The sequence below is a fragment of the Megascapheus bottae genome, chromosome 6 (genome assembly GCF_031878675.1).
Source record: "Megascapheus bottae isolate mThoBot1 chromosome 6, mThoBot2.hap1, whole genome shotgun sequence".
Taxonomy (NCBI): Eukaryota; Metazoa; Chordata; class Mammalia; order Rodentia; family Geomyidae; genus Megascapheus; species Megascapheus bottae.
The window spans coordinates 39,781,266-39,804,306 of record NC_143514.1 but is presented as its reverse complement, the minus strand read 5'-3'; the positions used below and the strand labels follow the sequence as shown (position 1 = coordinate 39,804,306).

The following is a 23,041-nucleotide window of genomic DNA, read 5'->3' as shown; positions in this document are numbered from 1 at the left end:
ATGTCTGTATCAGAGATGGAAATCAAGACACAATGAGTAAAGTAACTTGCCTACACTGCTGAAGCTAAGAAATCTTTACCAGTTAGAACTAGGCAATCTGAAACCAGAGCTGGTATTCTTGGTCAGCCACCATCCTTGCTGCTTCTGAGCAGGGAAACACCAGCCCGATGGCCACGGGTTGACAAAATGATGGATTACAGGTGTAAGCCACCGGCTCCTGGCTTCTGGTTTATACTTTTAAATATCTCTTTGTAGCTAGAAAAGGCATGAAATCACCTAACCTCCCATTCAGAACCCCTGGACCAATACTACGCAGCAAGCATCACAGCCAAGCCAACCTCTGCTACCTTCTCTTCTCTACATCTATTGTTATCTCCAAAGGCATCCTTACAGCAACAGTGCCTCTATCCAAAAGCTGCTAAATCACTTCTCTCCTTTACCAGGGACGGGAATCTTAGTTAGAAACACTCTGTGTGTGTGTGTGTGTGTGTGTGTGTGTGTGTGTGTGTGTGTGTGTGTTTGCAGTAGACAAATATACAAATTAAAGTTGGCTTAGATTAGTATGCTCTGGCAGTTGTGTTTTATGCTTTCCTCCTGTCCTGGCCTTACTACGTATAGCTCACTGGATGAGTTGCCTGCCTCATTCTTTCTATAAGGAACAAGACTTCTTTTTTTAATTATCTTTTTTTATTTATTTATTTATTTATTGCCAGTCCTGGGCTTGAGCTCAGGGTTTGAGCACTGTCCTTGGACTTTCTCAAGGCTAGAGCTCTACCACTTGAGCCTCAGCATCACTTCCAGCTTTTTGCTATGTATGTGGAGTACCGAGGAATCGAACCCGAGTCTTCGTGCATGCTAGGCAAGCACTCTACCACTAGGCCAAACTCCCGGCCCCTTAATTATCTTTTTTTAATTATACAGGGTTAGAGTTACATTTGCCAGGTAGTAGTTACATTACTTCTCACACATTAATACCCCTTCTCATGATTTTGTCTCCATTGCCCTCTCTCCACACCCTCCCAATCATCTTGTTTTTCCCCTTTCCTTTTGTATTTCAAATACAATATATCAGGTAACAAAATCAGATACAGTAACAATAGGAGATTAACCAAAGGCAAAAAAAAGAAGAGAAATAACATATCCCTGGTTCTAATCAAGTGTCCACTATTATACTCAATATTCAGTCACTGAATTATAACCTGTGGCAGAAGAAATTCTTCCTGTTCTATTTTAGATAGAACACCTTCAGGACCACTTAATTTCTCATTCCTAGAGTATGCCCAAATGTTCCAAGGTTTTTATCAACTCCCATGGTCTCATTATCATAGTCCTCTCTGCTTCTAGTTCCTATGTAGTTTCTGGATTCACCTATTTCTTAGTAGAACTTGCTATGTGAAAATGATGCACTCTACCAAGGAAGGGATCATAATCCAATGAAACAGTTTTCCTTGAAGGGCAGATAACATAATACTAACTCATTCCCCTTTTCTCCACACTCTTGAACTATGTCACCCCTCCTCAGAACCAATTTCCTTACTTAGTCCCACTTCCAAAGGAAAAATTCTACCCAAATCAGAGAAATAACACAATACAGGTCCCTGTCTAGGCATAGTTCTGGTTCCTTTTAATAATATAATGACATTTTTTAAAGTCCTTACAAGGTGAATTAAAATGATAAATAACCAGGTAACTGTTTCTGCCCTCCTTTTACTCCTTCTGCTTATACTGTCCAGCTTCTCACCGAAACAAGACAAAACAATTCCCCTACCTTGCTCAACAATTCAGTATGGTTGCAAGTGGGATATTTGGTGATGTGGTCCTACTGAAGAGAAATCATGGAAAATAAATAAAATTACAATGAACTCATACTTTCATACTTAGAGTAAGAAACTACTGTAAGTTCATTGCATACAGCATCTTACTTCAACTACCTAGAAGTAGTTAGGTAACTGACCAAGGTCACAGACCCATGACATGGTGAAAACTGAAGCTAGAGACTGATCTTACTCTGCCTGGATTTTAGTCACTAGAGGGAGCCACTGAGCAAAATACTGCCCTCCATCTCCTCTTTTAATTGAAAGAAATGTAAATACAGAAATATGAAGAAAGTAGAGAATCTCAAAATAAATTCTGTACAAAAGACAATTCTGGACCACTCACAAGGGGAAAGATATGGAAGAACAAATCATGTATGTGTCTTACGATCGTTTTGAGTGGAACCAGCTAGGCTGGGGTAGGTTTTAATGAATTAACTCTCTTCCCAAAGTGGACCAAGGCACCTCACCACTATTTTGTGCTTTCACACCTTCATTTTTTTGCCTGTCCTGGGTTTGAACTCAGGGCCTGAGCACTGTCCTTGGACTTTCTCAAGGCTAGAGCTCTACCACTTGAGCCTCAGCACCACTTCTGGTTTTTCTATGTATGTGGTACCGAGGAATCAAACTTGGGTCTTTATGCATGCTAGACAAGCACTCTATCACTAGGCCAAACTCCCGGCCCCCACCTTCATTCTTAATGAGAATATCACTCCCACATATCCACACCCCCCCACAGTCAAATATTATTCAATTCACTTGTTTTTTTATTATTTCATTTTCCTTAGTCATGGTTACTGCAGTGGGAACAAAGGAGAGGGTGAATGTAATAGATACTGACTTTGTTTAGTCAGTTAGTTCTATGAGACAGGGTCTTGTCAATGTAGCCTGGGCTGGTTTTGAACTCTCAGTCTTCCAGCTTTAGTTCCTAAGCACTGGGATTACAGGCATGCACCATCTCACCCAACTGGTTAATGATTTTTTATTGCCGTTCTTTAATCTGTACTGTAAGAATGATTCGTGTTCTTAATAGGGATCACTTTCTTTTTATTACAGAGGTTCACCAGATCGAGATGGAATTGTAAGTATTTTAATAATCATTTATACTAAGGGTTTGCACCTCAATATATTCTATGTTGAAATTTCCTAAATCCCATTTTTTTCTTTTTTTCTTGCTTGGATGACTTTTCCGACCTCTCACTGTTGTAAAATCTTGTTCTAGTAATTGCATGGGATATAAATGTGGTCTTGGTCACGTTAGACTTATTTATTGCATTCACCTAAAACCTTGCAGGCAAGTTAACTAGTCAGAGAGATGATGGGTCAAAAGCCAGATAGTTCATTCTGGGGTTGCTACCATCAATAGTTATTTCATTGCCAATTTAATGATATAAAAGCTCATTATGTGAGAATGGTCTTCTCCAACAGATGACACAGAGTCATAAAGAAGCAGGGATCTAATAAAACTGGAAGAAAAAAACAAAAGCTTTTCCCTTGAGTAGCCGGGCTACAGTTCCATTTTCTATATTAAATTCAAAATTAGGGAATGGTCATAAAACCACTTATGACTGAATTTACAGCCTGAAGAAGGAAAATGTGTCCAGTGGGTTTGATTTAACAGCAACTCTGACAACTTGCTAGCCACCAGCTTTTTTTTTGAAAAGAAGTCGGTGGTATACTGGCTTTATCCCAGTTACACTTATGGGATTCTGTCCTCGCTTCTAAAATGACTTCCTTCAGAGTCTAAATCAGATGCCTATTCAGAGGTTCAATAGAACAGCTGCTATGGAAATAAAAGATGGACTCACATTAGGCTCACTGGGTTGAAGTGAGAACTAAAATAAATCCAGTGGTTAAAAATATTTTTTGAAAAAAAATCACCCTTTATGAAGTTATACTAAATTAGGATGCTAGCTGCAACAACAGTAGGAATTTTTCTGCTGCCCTTGACTCAAGGTTCTTAGTTTTGGGGGTGCCTTTTGCATTCATGTGGTTCTTGCTATGAAATGTTAAGAAAATAGACTGAAATTGACCAGACATTTGGGTAACACTATAATCAAGGCTCTATTCAGCAGGGGAAAAAAAAGACCCAGAAGACTCAGCTTCTCCTCACCTCTTGCTTCTGGCTCAGAGCCCTCTCGTTAACTCTGTCTCAGGTACTCTCTTCTCCTGTGTCTTCTCTTTGCTTCTGGCTTAGTCCCCTGCCTGAGTCCTCTTGTTCTTTCCCCTCCCATCTTTGCAAGACTGCTCTGTTAGCTACTCTGCTTTCTATCCTGCTGCTCTGGAGTCAATTGCTATTTCTTGCTTCTCTCACTGTAGCACTCTCAGATCTTGTCATTGTCTTTCTCTGACACCTGCCCCCATGCTCATTATCTCTAAGACACCATCGTTTACTCACTGTGCTCTGCTCTTTTGGGGGGTGGGCATCAGTGTAAATCTATAGAATACACACTTTGGCATTTGATACAGCCGCTGATGCAGAGAAGATGATCTTGAACAAGTGTTTCATTAAGGAATGCAACAGGCAGTGTGAGGACTTACTTTCCCCACATCAGACTTCATGCCCATTTCCTGAACCCTTCTACTCCTCACCACCCCAAATCCTACAAAGCTAGTTAACAGTTGTATCCTCTGGTCCCTAATTTAAAATATCTCAAATATCCCTGATCATTATTATTAAGAAAGAAAAATTATTTAATTTCACTTTCTCTGGGAATAATAGGCCTTTACTGAAAAAGATTACTTTCAGAATGAATAAATACATGTTCTCAAGTAGAAATACTGTATTTAGAATAAACACAATTTTTTTCAAAATATCTACTGCGTCACTAGTAATTGGAAAATATTGGCCAACTGCTATTTTTACCATGTTAAGAAAATGTTCAGCTTTTCCCCCCAAAATTTAATCGACAGCATGTTGAAAACCAGTACTGTTTTGCTGGATCTGAAGCTCTGTTTGTCTTTCATCCTTAGATACCTCAACCTGATTTTCAACTGAAACTGATTTCTTTAAGAACCTTGAGCCTGTGAACTCTGGTGCACTCTTATGTGGCTGAGAGTGTCCATGTGGCTGCCTTTAGAGTGACAGAAGATGAGGTTGATAGTTTCACCAAGGTAGTCTCCCTAAAATACAGATGGCATTGCCCTAGCTATCTGGTGAACACCAGATAGCTTGCTTCACTTCCAGCTCTCTGAATGTGCTGAGGCCCATAACTAGTGTTGGTGCCTTTCTTCCATCTCCACCAATAGGTCAGGGCTGTATGTGTTTAGTTGGGCTTCGTCTTGCTGCCCACTGGCTGCGTGTGCTCTTTGCTGTGAGTGTGTACCCACAGCTTCTTGTCACCGTGTTGAGACCTCAGGCAGCTGTGTGTGACTATGCATTCTGACTCAGAGACAAATTCTAATTTGCTCAGAGTACATTTTAACATTTTCCTGAGTAGCTGCAATTTTCCTTCACAGATACACTGGGGCTATCTGGGTCATGGCCTTTGCTGTAAGGAAATCTTTTCTTTTTCTTTCTTTTTTTCTTCCCCTGACTTGGCAAGCAGGAAAGTACACGGGGCTTAGACCTGTCAGCTCTGTGTGCTGTATGTATCGATGAGCCTTAGGATATCTCTAATGGAAGAAACAGAGAACTAAATCAACTTTTCCTTAGATTAGAAATGACAACCATTTTTTTACTCAGTTGCTTCTTGTGTGTCTTGGTGTTTGTTTTCTATTTGTAAACAAAAAGTGCTGTCTGAAAGAGAAATAGATCCACAAAGTCCCTAAAGCCTGAGGGCACATGTCCTTTCTCCTTTCGATTCCTGGACTAGCCAAGCTGGCCTGCTGAATAGAGCCTCATTATGGGCCCCAAAGTCAACTCTTTGCCTAAGCAACCCTGCCAAGATTGGTAGGCTATACAATTTGGCCTAGAAATTGCTTCTTCTATGGTATGTTTGCTGACTCCATGTGATTCTTTATATGTGTCTTGAAGAACAAACAGATCCTTTAACAACTTTTTTCTACATGAAAACAATCAATTCCAGCAGCCCAGCCCACATGAACCACCCTACAATTACAAAGCAGAGTGTGCGCGTGAAGGAGGAAAAAAAGTTTCGGTAAGGAAACAGATTTTAGTTTAAAACATTTCCAAGGGGTTATAAAAAACAGTGAGTAAAAACTAAGATCGAAATTTGGAGAACACAGTTACACGTCTAAGGAGTGTCTTTCCTAGGTATCTTCTCATTATCTCTGGCTTTCTGAGACCAATTTGAAATCAACCATATCAACTTTATATGGTGCCATTCAAATAGTCTCCTAAAGAATGATCAGGCAGAAAAGATTCGGGTTTCTTTCATCTTCGATTTAAATTGTTCAGAAAATCTGCTATCTATCAAGAAGGCCTTGGCCTTACTGAAACATCACCATGCTAATTGAACACTATCATTTATCAGGATAAGATAAGCAGTAGCTAAATAATATCAGACCAATGTTCTTCACCAAAGGCTGTAGAGTCAAGGTATGTGGATCCTAGACTGTACTATGCAACAACTGGGGCTGTGTTATCCAATTTGGCAGGCACATGTGGCTTTGTAATTAAAAGTCAGCCCCTCTGTGACCCTTGCCACATTTTAAGTATTCAAAATTGCGACTATCCAGTGTTCTCCAGCAAGAAAATAGATCAAGCATTACCATCTGCAGAGTCAGTTCTATTGGGCAGTGCTGGCCTATATGACTGTTTTCAAAGTGATTCAAGTCAGCCTTAGTGAGTGAAGATAATATTTCAGAAGGACATCAACTATATTTAACCCTTGTCACCCAAAGATCACCATGTAGCCATGAGCTGACCTCCAAAAAAGGGACCCTGGCAATGGAAACTGAGAAGTCTGATCAAACTGAAACTGAATACTATTGTTACTGTATTTATTGATTTAGCCCATCCTATTTACTGAGAATAGATGATAAGCCTAACCAAAGTAAAATGCCTATTGAAACAAGATTAGCATACCCATGAGCCTCAGTGCTCTTTAAATAATAGTAATGTATTCAAATGGCTTACGCTAGGTACAGAAGTTTAGAAAATATAGGAAACGTAGAAATAAACAAATACATATATGATACTATTCCCAGTCAGGCCTAGCAAGATGATGCTTATGCACTTACAATGTTCTTCTAAGTTTTCCATTGGAAAATCAGCAGTCAGCTTATCTCTCTACCACCATCACTAGGGACACCTTGATCAATGTGGAAACAGCAAGAACTTTTATCTTGGACTCTAACCATCTAATAATCACTAGAAACTGGCCCTTCTTTAACTTAATCATTTTCATCTGTAAAACCAATGCTATCTGCGAGAGTACAATGGCATGAATGAGACCATATTGCCAATTCCTCTAATCAAGCCAAGTGTATGTATTTGTGTGAGTGTGTTGAATATCTGCGAAAAAACAATGTATTACTACATGTTATTTGGGTCTGGTATTTGTTTTGAAGATGTTCCTGTTGTAAGAGAATTTTTTATAACTTTGTGCTCTTCCTTTATATCAATGTTGCATCAGTTTCCATGGAAATGGAAGGTTTCAGTTAACTTAAAGATAGATATTCAGGAATCTCTTTATATCTACATTGAATATGTGTTGACCAAATATGTCGGATACAAGCATACATGCATGCACACGTGTATACATACATAGATAATTTTCTCAGCTGAATATGTAGACTGCCCTGGTTTTAAAGGGCTGTAATAATGGCAATGATCTTATCATGGGAGCAAACCATCAAACTTTTAAATTGTTGAATTTAATAGTCGACCTAATCTACTTTATTTTAGTTAACAGTCATTTGTATTAAGGAATTATTTTAAAACTAAAAGACATTTGATATCAATAGTATGCTAGCCAAAAATACATGAATTTATTTCGTAGGAATCTATTTGTCTATTAGAAATTAAACTTTACATGGAACTTGGCTATCATGTATGTTTTCCTTTTTTTTTTTTTCTTTTTTTTGGCCAGTCCCATGGCTTGAACTAATGGCTTGAGTGCTGTCCTTGGACTTTCTCAAGGCTAAAGTGCTACCATTTGGGCCACACCATTTCCAGCTTTTTTCTAAGTATGTTATACCGAAGAATTGAACCCAGGTCTTCATGCATGCTAGGCAAGCACTCTACCACTAAGCCAAACTCCCAGCCCTCATGTAGGTTTTCTCAGAAGGGTTTGGAGAATTTTGCAATGAAGTTATACACCCTATAGATTGTTTGTGTTTTTTTAAGGAAGATAAGGAACGTAGCAAAAAGAAAACCATTAAACAGATTATTTAGTTGCTTCTTAAATGTGAGTGTGCTTATGGAGAGTTGATGTGACAGGTTTTGAAGACCTTTTGTAAACTAAAAAATAATACTGCTGAGGCTCTAATTCAGTGAAGACAATTCTACCTGAAGATTAGGTATTATCTAATTATAAGTAATCCTTGTCAAGAACTGAACAAAGAGGCAGATAGACCCCGGCCCTGTGTTCCAGGGTGTAACCTGTGACTGCATGATGCTTATGCTATTTTTAAGTTCTGCTGTATGGAAAAGGATAGGGCCTCAACAAATTATCTATTTCTAATGCACTCTCCACCCTCCTAAACTCCCTCCAGTTCTTGGAATGCTCAGTCAACCATCAGTAAATGTCGATTGATACTGAGTAATCAGTCGTGCTGGGTTTTCTAGTGATCTCTGTGCAAACTTCAAAAGCTTACTCTCCACCTATTTGTCAATTGCGTGTTAGCCTCCTTCATTGTAGTTCAAGTGACTTTTATTTATGATTGCAAATTTAATGGTCCTGTTCTCAAGTCTAACGCATTACCACATGGTATGTATTAGGCTGTGAGGTCTGCTATGGCTCAGTGACATGCCATGCTCCATGTGCTAAGTCCAAGAATGTCATCGGACAGACCTTCTGTCACCACCTCAATGTGTGTTCTCATCTTTTGCTAGCAAAACAGTAGTGAATCTTATCAATTTCCATTTGGGCAGTGCTATATCCTTGTTCAGCTATGGCCATGATTCTACTAGAGACTAAATTAAAATTATTAAGATAATCCACAGACAAGTAATGCTAGAATCCAGTACGAGCATTGAATGTACCCGTATAGGTGTAGATACATGGCTAAGGAAAATCCACCATAAATTCCCAAATTCTATTTAAAATTAAGTAAGAAAAAAATTAGAATATTATCATTATTTTTAATGACTAGGAGCAGAATAAACTATCCTCGAACTGACTTCCTTTCTGTTTTTTCAGAAGGGTGGTTAGAAAAAAATTGAGTCAGTGTTAACATGAAGAGATTAGTTAATGACTTGAGTGAATACCCTTTGAATCTGTTGGTACTAAATGTATATGGAAGTCAGAATGTTTCTGTTTCAAATATATATGCATGTGGCTTTATTCCCTGAAGTATAAAGGATTAAGTTATAATGTAGGTATTACTCATTCTTCCCTAGTTGAACCAAATTTGAATTCCTAGTTGTTAATATCCCTATGCCTATCTATCCTGCAGTCTTTTGTGAAATAAATGTGCAAGAAGGCTCTTGTAGGCAGTGTTTCAGATGCTAATTTTACTGTTCCATGATATTAATGTGGTTTCATGATAGGCTCTACTAATTTGTCCTTCTAGTACTGGATTGTTATAGCTCTTACTAAATATAGATAATAATTAAATTGTTTTATTATTCCACTTGGCTTTTCATTTACATGTTTCTCTTCTAAGTTTATTTTCAAATTTATTACAGAAGAAAAGCAATGGAGCACCAAATGGATTTTATGCAGAAATTGATTGGGAAAGATATGTGAGTATGAAAATATTTTCCTTGAGTGTGTATCTTACAACTTCAAAAAAGAAAATGAGGAACTCATCTTCAAAATAGGGCATAAAAATAACTCTGATCCTTTAGGCAATGCCTATCTCATTTAGGAAGGAAAAAAAGCAATAAAATCTGACAGACCCGTGTCAGAACCGCCCCCCCCCACCCCGCCGCAACATCAGTTGAAGCCAAGAACAGTTACTTGCTGAGAAGCAAAACTGAAGTTTTAGTTAACTTATATCATTGTTGCAAGAACACAAGGTGAGCTTCTAGCCCATGTTCAAAAATGAAGCTTTTTTTCTACTGTTCAGTCTGGTCATTTTCACCCTGAGCCTGTTTCTAAGCAGTTTTGAGAATCAAAACCTTAGTTTCATAACTACTATAGCCTCTGGTATAAATGTCTCCTAGGATAAATTATAGTCACTTGTTGCTTCTCAAGGGATAAGAGTGAAACCTAGCTGAGATCTACACTTTACCCAAAGTTTTTCCCAAAAGCAATTAGCAACAGCACCTCACCAGCCACATTAGAAGGACCAGGTGGATCCAAGCAAGATCACTTTCAGACTTCTAATCACATAGAATATGTAAATCACTTTTACATCAAAGATCTCTCGTTGTCAGGCCTATAACTTCAACTTTTACAGGGCCCCCCTTTATCTTCCTCCCCTCTCAGGAGTAGAATCCAAGGCTTAAAGTATCTGGAGTGACGGCCTACCTTTTGCATCAGATCTCACTTAGTTGGTTATTGGGATAATTGTTTGCTCTTAGGATTGTTATGTCATCCAATGACATAATGAGTCGCAGCATCATAAAATAAGTATCCAGATGCCAAAGATTAATCCACATGATGCAAATTGCCTTTTAACTTTCCTTTTTCCTAAAAATGCATCCTGTCTGCTATTAGTATTAGTTCAGCCAGCATTACCACCAGCCATTTTCCCAGGACTGTATGATAGAAACCTGATGTTGTTCTTGATACTTCTCTTTCTTTTTACACCTTTGCTTGGTCTGTCACCAAGAACTAAAACTCAATCCCTCCAAGTATCTTTAATTCATCATGTCTCACCAACAGAACTTAAATCATATTCATAAAAATCTTGCCTGAACTGGTATACACATTTAAAATCAGTGAGCTTTTTGTTAACCTTGTAGAACACTTCAAGATTCTGCAGTGTGACCCATCCTGAGAAGCTGTAACAAAGTTAGACTTCCACCCTTGCCCTTTGGCCACTTATGGCCTTGTGGTCTAGCCCTCCACTGTTCAGCTTCTTTTCCAGGCATGTTATCTTTGCTGTTGCCTCTCCCTTCCTGTCCTGAATTATTAATAGCACCCATTCCTACTGTGGTGGTAACTCAGCCCAAACTCTTCCCACCACTGAGGACAAACTTCCATTCCCCACCATCCTATCAGTACCTAATAATTCTAGCTGCTCAGCCTGATTCTTTCAGAATAAACTCATTTCCTCTTTCTTCCTGCTCTTACCTAACAACTCTGTGTTGCTTTTTCTCTGTAATGTTTTTGGTAGACACTTTCCCTAAGGAAACATAGTTTGCATTTCAACCGGACAAGTTGCTTAGCACCGTCCTTGGGTTGTAGGAAATGTCTGCAAAGCCTGAATGCTTTTTTTCACTGACATTTGCTCCTTCATTTAGTTTCCTAAGAGGAAGATTCTCCAAATGTTTTTTTGAGTAAATACCTAAACATGTGCTGTTCATCATTCACTGCCAAGGGTTAAAACCTTAGCCCCCTGGGCTGGAAGCATGGCCTAGTAATAGCATGCTCACCCAGCATGCCCTAAGCCCTGGGTTCAATTTCCCAGAACCACATACACAGAAAATACCAGAAGTGGCGCTGTGGCTCAAGTGGCAGATTGCTAGCCTTGAGCAAAATGTGTCCAAGGACAGTGAACAGGCCCTGAGTTCAAGCCCCAGAACTGGACAAAAAAAAAATCGTTAGCCCCCTGAAATAAAGTATATCTTTAAATACATGACTCTGGTGGGGGGATGGAGAGTCCCTCCATCTTCTCAGAATAATAACTGCTTAACATGTTCTTGTATTTTATAGAACTCACCTGAGCTGGATGAAGAAGGCTACAGCATCAGACCCGAAGAACCCGGCTATATCCTCTCTTTATTTATTATCTTTATTCTCTCTCAGAAAACAGTAATCTAAATTGAGGTTTGCCACAACCAAATCTACTATTTCTAATATTAGAAATGAAAACATAGCACAAAGAACAGCCTGATCACTAACAAGCAAGTATTTGGTCATGATCTATTCACAGAAGAGAGAGAGAGACAGAGAGAGAGAGAGAGAGACAGAGAGAGAGAGAGAGAGAGAGAGAAAGAGAGAGAGAGAGACAGAGAGAGAGAGAGAAAGAGAGAGAGAGGGAGGGAGGGAGAGAGAGACAGAGAGAGAGAGAAAGAGAGAGACAGAGACAGACAGAGAGAGACAGAGAGAGAGAGAGAAAGAGAGAGAGAGGGAGGGAGGGAGAGAGAGAGAGAGAAAGAGAGAGAGAGAGAGACAGAGACAGAGACAGAGACAGAGAAGAGAAGGAAAAAATGTGCTGAAACAAAAAATTGTGCAAGTTGTGGGTACCTAGTGTTTTGCTAAAACCTGATAGGATGATGTCATTCTGTCATTCACAGTGACAGCAAAATAGCTCTCAGGGTCCTTTCCTTCCAGTTCATCTCTAGGCAAAGCATGTCACTCACTGAAGCACTTAAACCTCTTGGAGGGAAAGCTGCCTTCCTCTACCTGAATTTGAGGATGAGCATGCTTGCCTATATGTACTTGGTGACACGCCAATGGACAATGGCAGGAAAACTGGCAGACCTTTAGCCACTGCTGGTTAGAATTTACTGTCCTCAATCAGGTGCTGGGACAAGGAAGATAGATCCTACTCTTATTTGTGTTTGTGTGGTTGGGTCTGCCTTGATTTTCTGCCACACAAAGGTACATTTTCTGTGTATCTCTGCAATCATCCCTGTCTTACACAAGACAAGGCAGAAGAAAGAGCTAAGTATCCTTAACTGTGTTCTACCTACCAAAGGAAAGCACTTTTATTCTTCGAGTGAGTCAGAAGAGGAAGAAGAATCACACAAGAAATTCAACATCAAGATTAAACCATTGCAGTCGAAAGACATTCTTAAGAATGCTGCAACGGTAGATGAGTTGAAGGCATCCATAGGAAACATTGCGCTTTCCCCATCACCAGTGGTGAGTGCAGTTTCCATGTTAAGCGTTTAGTGAGTGAGGCTGAATGGACAGAGGGCTTCTCTGCCCCAGTGCATTAAGTGGATCAGAAAATCCTTACACTGAATGCTGCATATGATCACCATCTCATTAAGTCATAAACCTTGAACAGACTTACTAACTGCTATTTTTATCCATGCTTTGTTTCCCATTTTCTAATAAAACACATAAGAGGGAAATTAGAAAATGGCTTAAAAAAAACTTTTAGCCAGGTGTGATGACTTATACCTGTAATCACAGCACTGGGGAGGCTGAGGTAGGAAGATCAGAATTCATGGACAACTTGAGATACATAGCAAGACCTGCCTCAAACAAGCAAACAAAACCCCTTTCTCTTGCTATGCTCCAATAGAAAATAGTAGTAAACAGTGTAATGTAAGAGTATGTTAAAACTCATAATCTGTGTTATATTTTATTATCAAATAGTCACAAGCACTCTCATCTTTCTCTCTTAAGCATCTCAAATTCAGGAGTGGCACCATTTTTGTTACTCAAGTCACTTTTGCCCATACTATGCTCTTTCCTGCATTTCCATCTTCTATGCTTCTTTAGTTGCCAAGTCCTAAGATTTACAAAAATAAACCAACACATATAGTAATTTCTTGGTGGTGTTTGATGAATACCATCATGATTTCTCAAAATAGCTGTGAAGAATAGATTAAAGTTATACTAACATCTAATGCATTCTTGGCATCTTCTTTAAGTAGGTGTGATCTATCCCCCTCCACTGAAAACTAAACCATTTTCAAGTTACTTCTAGAAATATCTCAGTTAACCTTTCTAAAAGAATTGTAATTGTTCATCCATTGAGAATAATGTCTTGCTTGCCTGGGATCTTTTTTTAAAAAGCATATATGTATGCATGTATATATATGCTTTATATATAAATATACATATACATATATAATCATGCCTTCTTTAAATTTTAGAGTTCATAATGGCCTTTATCATCTCTGTTCTTGATGATTAAAATAACTACTGATTGCAAGCTACCATAGCAAATAACAATGCAGGTAAATTTTTATCTTCCACTCATCTGGTATCTCTTAATACATGTTCCTAAAAAGGGAACCATGAACTATGATTGCCTTCTACTTCTACAATGGGGGAATTATACATTTTTAAACATACATATCAGCTGTGATTCCTAGTAATGTAGTTATTGTAAATACACATTTTTTATTTTTATGATGTCATCCTTCAAATCATTTATCATTTACTGAATATTTATTAGCTGTAAAAAAATGAATTTATGTACCAGAGACCAGTTTATACCAACTTTTTTCTGAAGAGTGTGATAAACAGTGAATATTTGTAAGTTACCTGGGGCAGTGATAGAAGGAAAGTTCATAAGATTAAATGGTCAAATTTACATGAAAGTCAACTAAGCAAGTGAATCTCAGAAACAGTAGATTCAGTTTCTGGGAGCTTGTTGAATCTAGAAGTCATCTGTCTCAAAAAAGAACTTGGGTAAGCCAGGTGCTGGTGGCTTGCACCTGTAATCCTAGTTACTCAGGAGGCTGAAATAAGAGGAGCATAGTTCGGAGCCAGCCTGAGCACAAAATTCCATGAGACACATCTCCAATTAACCACTAGAAAACTGGAGATGGTGCTGTGGCTCAAGTGGTAGAGTGCTAGCCTTGAGCTGAAGAGCTCAGAGAGAGTCCAGGCCCAGACTTCAAGACCCACGACCAATCAACAAACAAAACAACAAAACCATGCATGTCTAGTCATCATCAGGATAATCCTCCAACCCAACCCAACATGTTGCTGAGCATACACCAAGAATAAAGTGGAGCAAGAACTTCCATATTCACAGGCAAACTATGAAAAATCACCAGAGTTTGGTTATTGATTCCACATTTGTATAAAGTAGAATATTGGGCTGGTTTAACAGATATTGAAATAATAATGGCCCAAAGTACTCTGCCAGTCTTTCTCTCTCTCTCTGACATATATCAAAGTCAAGGCAGTGTAGAGGGTGATAATTTCCAAGTACTTTATAAACCCTTTGAAGCTCTGAAGCCCACCTTGTAGACTTGCTTTCCTAAGAGTCATCCTACAGACATTCCTTCCTGTAACTCTTCAACTGTCATCTCTCTTGTCCTGAATGTCTCTACTGATGGGGGGGAGGGAGAGAGAGAGAGAGAGAGAGAGAGGCCAACATCTTGCCAGGTCTGATTTCAAATACTGCTGCATCATATGTGACTTCTAACTTATTAACACTTTGTATTTGACTCCATGCACCTTTGTTTTGAGTGCTAAAGAATAATACCTCATCTCTATGACTCAGATGTTTCCATTTCTCTTGTCAGTTAATCCCTCAGCAAGGACTTATTATGTCAGCGTTACATGGTTATCATGCCTTCTGCTGTAGAAGTACCCAGTCATAATTGAAACAATGAAAGCAGCCTCATCACCAGGAGGCAGCAAAGCGATAGTGCAGCCCCTGTTTCACAGGAACATTACAGAGAAACATCAATAGACTGCTGAAGGCAGCGAGTGTCAGATCTTTAGTCTCCATCTCTTTTCTGCCTAATTGAAAATAAGATATACTTTCTCATCCACAGAGTTAAGCTCCAAATTCTTTTTCTGTGCTTTCTCAGCTCACTCTGCCAGGTATTCAGTGAGAAGCTTATGAACAGATAAAATGAGCAGCCAGAGAACAAATATATATATATATTTTTTTCTTTAAAGCACAAGGGTAAGTAGGAAGAACACAGGCTTTTGAGGGTTGTTTGTTTGGGGGCAATGCTGAGGTTTAGACTCAACCTCTATGCTTGCAAGGCAGGTATTCTTCCACGGAACCGTATCCCCAGCTTGATTCTGTCTCCTCTTGCCAGCCTGTCTCAAACAAGGCCTTAACTCCAATCCTCCATCCCGTCTATGTAGTGGGATCAATAGTAATAGTGTTAGAATGGCAAGAGGTGATGCACTCAGCTCCACGCTCCATCACCCAGCTTCTGAGCATGAGCATCCCATTCCTGTTCAGCTGCACTTTCTTTTTCCTGCAGTTGAAAGACTTGTGGGAAGCAGAAAGGAAATAAAAATAGCAGGGAGGACGTGAGCAAAGTGAAGATGAGGACTCATAGAAAAGATGAACGTAGGAAGCATCCTATTTGGCATATAGGCTGCTGCTTCCTCCCCACCCCGTGGAAAGCTCAGTGGTAAAAGGAATGAAAGAATCTTGACAGTGGGTTATTAGGGAGCAGCTAAGTTTAGTCTTGTTCCTGAAGAGTTACAATCCATAACAGAGAGGAGGGGGAGAGAGCCTGGAGCTACAGACAGTCTGGAACTATTGGTTTATTCCAAGTAGCCCACTTACACTCCCACCATCAAATGAGCCTGCCAGAGTGCACCATCCATGAATTTGCTACTGCTTGGTAACACCACCCTCCATCCTGTCTTCACTTTGGCAGAAGGTTCAGCACCCGGTTGAGTTCACTAAAGCAAGGAGTCATCAATGAGGGAGACTCACTCCCTTCTACACACTAGCATTCGAACACAGAGTGGGGCAAGCAGAGGCTCCATATCACATGGAGTCTGGTGTTTCGTGCACAGCCCAGATCTCCGATGTAGGAAGCTGGAAGGCAGAGGTTCAGATGGCATTCTGCTTTTCTCCTAGAAAGCTTCATATGCCAAATGTGATTTAGGATCAGGAGTCTCAAACATCGATTATATGCATGTTTTCTCCCTTCCTCCAACCCACTCCCACTGTAGACATCGCCAGTAGATCCTAGTTGTGATTTGAGAATCTAAGCAGTGTTGCAAGCTACTCTAAGGAAATTCATCCAGAATTAGCAACTGAAACAAAACATTTTTACGCCTTATTGACAAAGAGAGATAGAAAATTTGGCTGGAACTTTCTATGGCAAACATCTATTCTCTACATTTAAGTAAATGGTGCAGAATATTTTGTGTTTAAAATCTATTGTGTCTTTCCTTCATTACTAAATTTTTGACCTGATAACTTCCTGCTAGTTCTATTCCTGACCTTTAAAATCACTATACTGAGCTTCCAAACCTTTTATGCCTACTCTACTAAGTCCCCAAGTTTTATGTAGTGACTCCTTCAAAAATAGGAAACTATTCCATGTTTAATCTGGCACATGTCAGTCATCACTTGTAGGGTGAACCTTCTTCATGGTACTTGGTAGGGCATCAAAGTCAGATTTTCCTTGCATAACATCCATTTTGTATGTGTGTGTTTGTACTTGTGCTATCCCTGAGCTTCCTTTACTCAAAGCTAGCACTCTACCACTTGAGCCACAGCTCCACTTCTGGCTTTTTTGAGTGATTAAAGATAAATAAGAGTTTCATGTATGTTGCTGTCCTGGCTCACTTCAAACCACAATCCTCAGATCTTAGCCTCTGATACTCAGCATAACCCCAACTTTTTAACTGTTACAGGCAAGCTGAGCTATTTTGCACAATTTGTCTGTTACCAACTTAAAATCATTGAATGAAACTACCCACAATATCAATGCATAAAAAATGTTAGGATACCTCATGAGAAAAAAAATTCTTGAGTCCCATAATTTTGATTATAATATCAATGTAATTTTAAAAGACAATACTCTTCTACCTTTATTGCATTAGTCCTTTTGGTATATTTTAAAATTTAAAACTATTTGTGTGTCTACTGGCTGTAATTAGTCTAATATCAGCTCTCAAATCTAGTCAGTTTGAAAAATGTGTAACAGAAAGCATAGTTTGAGAAGAGTTCAGAGTGTTGAGCAACTATTCCTAGAGTCACAAGTTGTGGGGTTCTTCTTTACTAAAACAAAGCATGTCTATAGACTTTACAGCACCAAATAACAAAGAGTAAGTTCTTAGAAAATACTTGGGTGAAGAGGTAGATGGACTCATCATCATAGAAAGTTATATAGAACTTGGTATCTAGCTGTGAAATAAAGCAATATATGATATAGATATTTCTCATATTCTTACCAAAAAGAGAAATTTTATGCTTCTCAGTTTATTAGATAGTTCCCCTTTAAATCAACTAAGCGTCTTTCTCCATTACTCGATAGGTAAGTAATATGAGTACTAACTTCCTGTTAATTCTCTTACAATTTATAAGCCCTCTTAAAATGTTGATGACTGTGTTTTATTTTCTGTGGATCTCAGTGTTTTGTCATAGTTCTGCGCTCCTAATCCTACACCTGCTAGTAAAAGGTCTCAAGCTTTCTGAAGCCTCATGTTTTCTGTCACTTTGAAGATCAAGTCTGTCTTGTGCTACCATACTTATTTTCCTTTGCTAAGAAGTTTCTATGAATGTATGAATAATAGCAGAAAGTAAGTATAACTGTAAAATATTTCTTTGCTCTATATTTTAGTGAGAGAGAGAGAAAAAAATGAGAGCGCACAATAAATGTCTTTTTAGGTTTAGGGGAGGTGATTGTTTTTAATCTTCACAACAATCCTAGATGGTAGCAATTATCTCTGCTTTAAAAATTACACAATTGGGTCAGGGCCAGGAATTTGGCCTAGTGGCAGAGTGCTTGCCTAGCATGTACGAACACCCTGGTTTGTTCTTCGGTATCATACATATAGGAAAAAGCCAGAAGTAGTACTGAGGCTCAAGTAATAGAGCTCTAGCCTTGAGAAAGTCCAAGAGCCGTGTTCAGGCCCTGAGCTCAAGCCCAAGACTGGCAAAAAATTTTACATAATTGGAGCCCATGGTGACTTGTCCAAAGACATCTAGAGACTAAGAGACTAAGCTACTTTGAGTACATTATAACTCTTGCTCCTTCTACCATTGCTTTTAGTCTAACACTGGTTTTGTCCATAGATTGAGAAAAAAATGAAAATAATTTTCATTTCTCTGTGCTAGTTGCACAGGGTCTGCATCGCAAAGTGGTGGCCTCCTTTTCTTCAGACTCTCATTCTAAAGCATTCTTATTTGCTCTCCAAGAAATTTCACCTGGCAGATCTGGTCATAGATACTAATGTCTCTGTAAAGCCCTGCAACTTCCTTGGAGCTTTTCTAATGCATATTAGCACCTAAGGTCACTAATGGGCAGAAAAATTAACAATTAAGTAGGTGTAAGTGAAATATTTATTGGAACTGCAGGCCTGGAACCATTACAAATAGGGCCGCATGCCTTAGGCTATTTATAATTCCACCTTATTTTAGGAGAAATTCATCTTTCTATATTTAAGAAAGTACATGCTTCTAACATTTGTGTGATGTTTTTAATGGCCCTCAACATGGAATTCATAAACATGAGTGCTTATTTTGTAGCTAGCTCTATGGTTGGGTCTAGAGAGAGTTCATTTATAACTGTTTCTGTGAGTTAATAGCCAAGTGGAGACATCTAAATAATACAGAACAAAAGAAGAATGGCAAAAAAAATAATTTACTAGCGACATGTACCTTTGTTTTCCCTGAGGCTAATAAATGCCAAGGAAAAGGAAAGGCTTTCCATATTTATTATTTTGAACAAATTTTTTAAAAGAATGTGCTAAATCAAATAAGAGGAAGGAACAATTTTAATGTGACGGGGAATCATGGGAAAGGTCTCATGAAAAACTGCAGCTGGCCTTGAAGAATGAGTAAGATTTTGACAGGGAGAAAGAAAGAAGCCTTGAAAGGCAGGAGCAGTGTGAGGAAAAGCTGGAGAAGCCCACAGGTACCTGGGATAGTCAGGAAGCAACAGGGAGAGCGTGCAGACACATGCAAACTACGTGCAAGACAGTAGAGGAAGATGAGGAGGGACAGTCAGCTGAAGTCCACGAATAGGGCATTAAGGCCTTTTTCTCTTGAGGCCCTTCCTTAGACATTGCTCAGGAAATAAGAGAATTTCCTAAGGGATCAATGATCATTCACCAGGGAAAGAATGGGAATTGTCCATAGAGTGGAAGGAGAAATAAAACATGTGATCAAAGAACTGATGGTGACAGAAAAAGATGCAATTAGCGTTTGGGGAGGTGGGGAAAGCTTGTGTTATACTTTCACGACCATCCCTGGCTAAGATACATCAATGCCATTTTCTAATTTCTTCCAATATTACAAACTTCTATTTTCAAGGGACAAACTTGTCTGATGAAGGTAAGCCATTCAAAAGAAAGCTTAGAATGTGTCCCAGTAGAAGCCATACCTAGGCCCTGTGAGGCAAAAACAAGTTGCTCTGTGTGTGTGTGTGTGTGTGTGTGTGTGTGTGTGTGTGTGTGTGTGTGTGTGTGTGTGTGTATTCTGGTCCTAGGCTTGAACTCAGGGTCTGGGTGCTTTAAGCTAGCTCTATACTACTTGTGCTACATCTCCACTTCAGACTTTTTTAGTAGTTAATTGGAGAGGACATATGAGTCTCACAGATATTTCTGTGTGGACCGCCTTTGAAGCACAATCCTCAGATCTTAGTCTCCTGAGTAGCTAGGATTACAGGTATAAGACAGATTTAGAAGCAACTGCATCTGATATGTACAGGGAGGATTTATAGAAAGCATGCCTTGCAGAGATGCCTTAAGTGAGGTCCTTCTTGAACATTTCTTCTGAAAGATTCATGTCATCTTTCTCATTTTCTCTTTCTTTTTTTTTCTCCCTATGCTTTCGCTTTTAGAGGAAAAGTCCGGTAAGAAATAAGTCATTTCTATGTTTTGACCAAACATGTATTCTGCTCATTTTCATCGTCTACATATATAATGACTGCCTGTGTTTAACACCTAAACAAGGTTTTGGATTTTAAAAACAAACCTTTGAGAAGCAGGGCAAGGTCTTAATTATGCCACCTGGGGAAAAACAGAAGTTGGTTGCTAAGTGATTTTACAACCCTGTGATTAAGGGCTGCAGGGTAATTTCATAAAGCTTCACCTGAGCCACAACCATTTCAAGATGTACAGTATTGCAGCTTCCTCTTGAATTAGTTTAGCTGAATACATATACTATGAGTCAGACAAATATTTCTTAAGTTAAAACTTCATTGAATGTAAAGCTTGGTGATGGTCATGATGTGGAATCAGGAAATGGGTATCTAGAGGACTTAGGATTTGTATCGTTAATTTTATTAGTTTTGCAGTAGTGAATAAAAATATTCTTGCTAGACTAGAATGGGGAATCTTTATAATGTAAATCACCACTGAATGTTTTTATTTTCAAATTAAGAGATGATTTTTTAGTGGCACCACAAATATGATATGATATAGCTACATATTTTTACTTAACAATATAGAACAAATCTCCAAGAAGGGGGGAAGGAAACATAAATGATGTTCTCTTCCCCATTGCCTAATTTATTGGTAATATGTTCCCAGAAGGTTCCATGCATGGACTAGCAGATGTAACTGCTCCTATAAAATACTAACATGTTTCTATGTCAATGAACACCAAAATGTGGTTGGTTTGTTCTACTTAGCTCACCTAAGGGGATGATGCAAAAGAGTGGACCTCTTACCTTGCCCATTGGCCTTGTCCAGCTTGACAGGAAGAGGCTGCACTTGAACAAAGTCTCTATGGAAGCAGGAAAGAGAAGTGGAAGGCATAAAATAATATATGATATCCAAATATTATTTTTATTCAAAAATGTGGGCCCGGGTCTTTTTGCTTCCCAAAAATAAATCTTGTATTTTATGATTATCCTGATTATTACTAAGCTTCTTGTAACAGAGCATCAATTGTGTTTTACCCATTATGGAGCTGTACAACAGGATTGGTGCTCTTTAGTAGCCTTTCCTTTCATGTTGCCAATATCATGTCTTCTCCTCGACCCTGAATCATTCTCTGAATTAACCAAATATAGCTATACCAAATACTGAAATTTGCCGATGGTCCTTTTGAAATCCTCTTTTCCTCAGAGGGTTTGTCTTCCAGTCAGCCTTACAGTGATCTTAGCATCAAGTGTACCTTTTTCTTGTCATTTATGTCTTCAGGAATGTCTTCTTCCCAACCTGTTGCCTCATTATTCTTTGGCTATGTCCATCTTGTTGGTTCTGCTGTCTGGTTACCTCTGAAGGATATGCTGGTTATTAGCAGGGTCATTGTTTCATTTCTGACATGGAGATTCTGATGATCATTGGAACCTTTTGGATCAGATATAGTAGAGAGATTCTGTATGATGTACAGGAACAAATTTAAAGATGGACAAGGTGGGTGGACAAATAGGATGCTTACCAGGTAGCTTATTTTTACTCTAAAGCATTTAAAAAGGAATAAGAAACTTAGAAATGGTGGCTCATGACTGAATCCTTCCCTGCTTTGGAAGCTGGTATTGTTGCGATCAAAGTTCAAGTCCAACCTAAACAGAAAAGTTCAAGGGACTTCTCAACAAAGATCTTAATGCTGTGGCATACATTTGTGAGCCTAGCTAAAGGCATGACTCATTGGTTAGAATACCTGCCTACCAAGCATGAGTTCAAGTTCCAGTTCCATTTGGGGAAAAAAAAAGGAAATAAAATTTAAAAAGTAATGTTGGCAAAGATTATAATAATAATGATGATGCTCAGACATTCTACTTCTTTTCTATAACATGAATATAATTTGTTATGACTACACTACATAAAAATATTTGATACTATGTAGTCCATTATTCCTTTTTCTATTTCCTTATAGCACTGAATTTAGCAAATGAGGGGTATTTTGAAACTTCAGAATCTGGAATGCTGATTATTTAGTGAATTCGGCAAGCAAGAAAGTGTTTTGTTATATCTTACAAATCTCTCAAAACAATTACCCACATTGACTAAGACTAAGGGATTCTGACTGGGGTGAAGGGAAGGGCTTCTATTGTATGCAAATTAAACAGATTGAACCTAGGTTCTATCTCCAGCATTAAAAGAAACTGGAGAATTCTTTAACTGAATTTAAAATAATATCATGATACAAAAATAACAAAGCATATCTAGTATATGATGTAGGAATGTCAAAACCCTGGGAATTATAAGGGCTTGAATAACTAACTGTATTTTCTTTTAGGGAAGCATGTTCATACTGAAAACTGTGTAAATTTTCAAACAAACATATTCTAAGCAAAAAGCTTCATTCTAATGACCAAATCATAAATTAGCAGTGATTGCTTAGTTTGAAAATAGCTTAAAAATGAAAAGTAAGAGTTTTCTCCAAGAGGATACATTTCTCCAAGGAATAATTCCTAAACCTTCTTCAGAATGTATTGGATAACCAAGAAAGTTGAATTCATGCTCAGATGG

At 38.6% G+C, this 23,041-nt stretch overlaps 1 protein-coding gene across 13 annotated transcripts in view; it reads left to right on the top strand.

Moving 5' to 3' along the window:
- The window catches only part of Sgip1 (SH3GL interacting endocytic adaptor 1), a 170,048-nt gene that overhangs the window by 84,402 nt on the left and 62,605 nt on the right, over positions 1-23,041 (top strand). For 6 of the 13 annotated variants that reach the window (XM_090334657.1, XM_090334661.1, XM_090334665.1 and 3 more), the window contains 5 exons: positions 2,871-2,895; positions 5,843-5,914; positions 9,571-9,627; positions 11,708-11,762; positions 12,687-12,862. In XM_090334657.1, the coding sequence (XP_090190783.1) occupies positions 2,871-2,895; positions 5,843-5,914; positions 9,571-9,627; positions 11,708-11,762; positions 12,687-12,862 (385 nt within the window). Of the gene's footprint in view, positions 1-2,870; positions 2,896-3,886; positions 3,971-5,842; positions 5,915-9,570; positions 9,628-11,707; positions 11,763-12,686; positions 12,863-23,041 lie in introns of all 13 variants that reach the window. The other 7 variants (XM_090334664.1, XM_090334659.1, XM_090334670.1 and 4 more) reach the window with 2 other exon arrangements.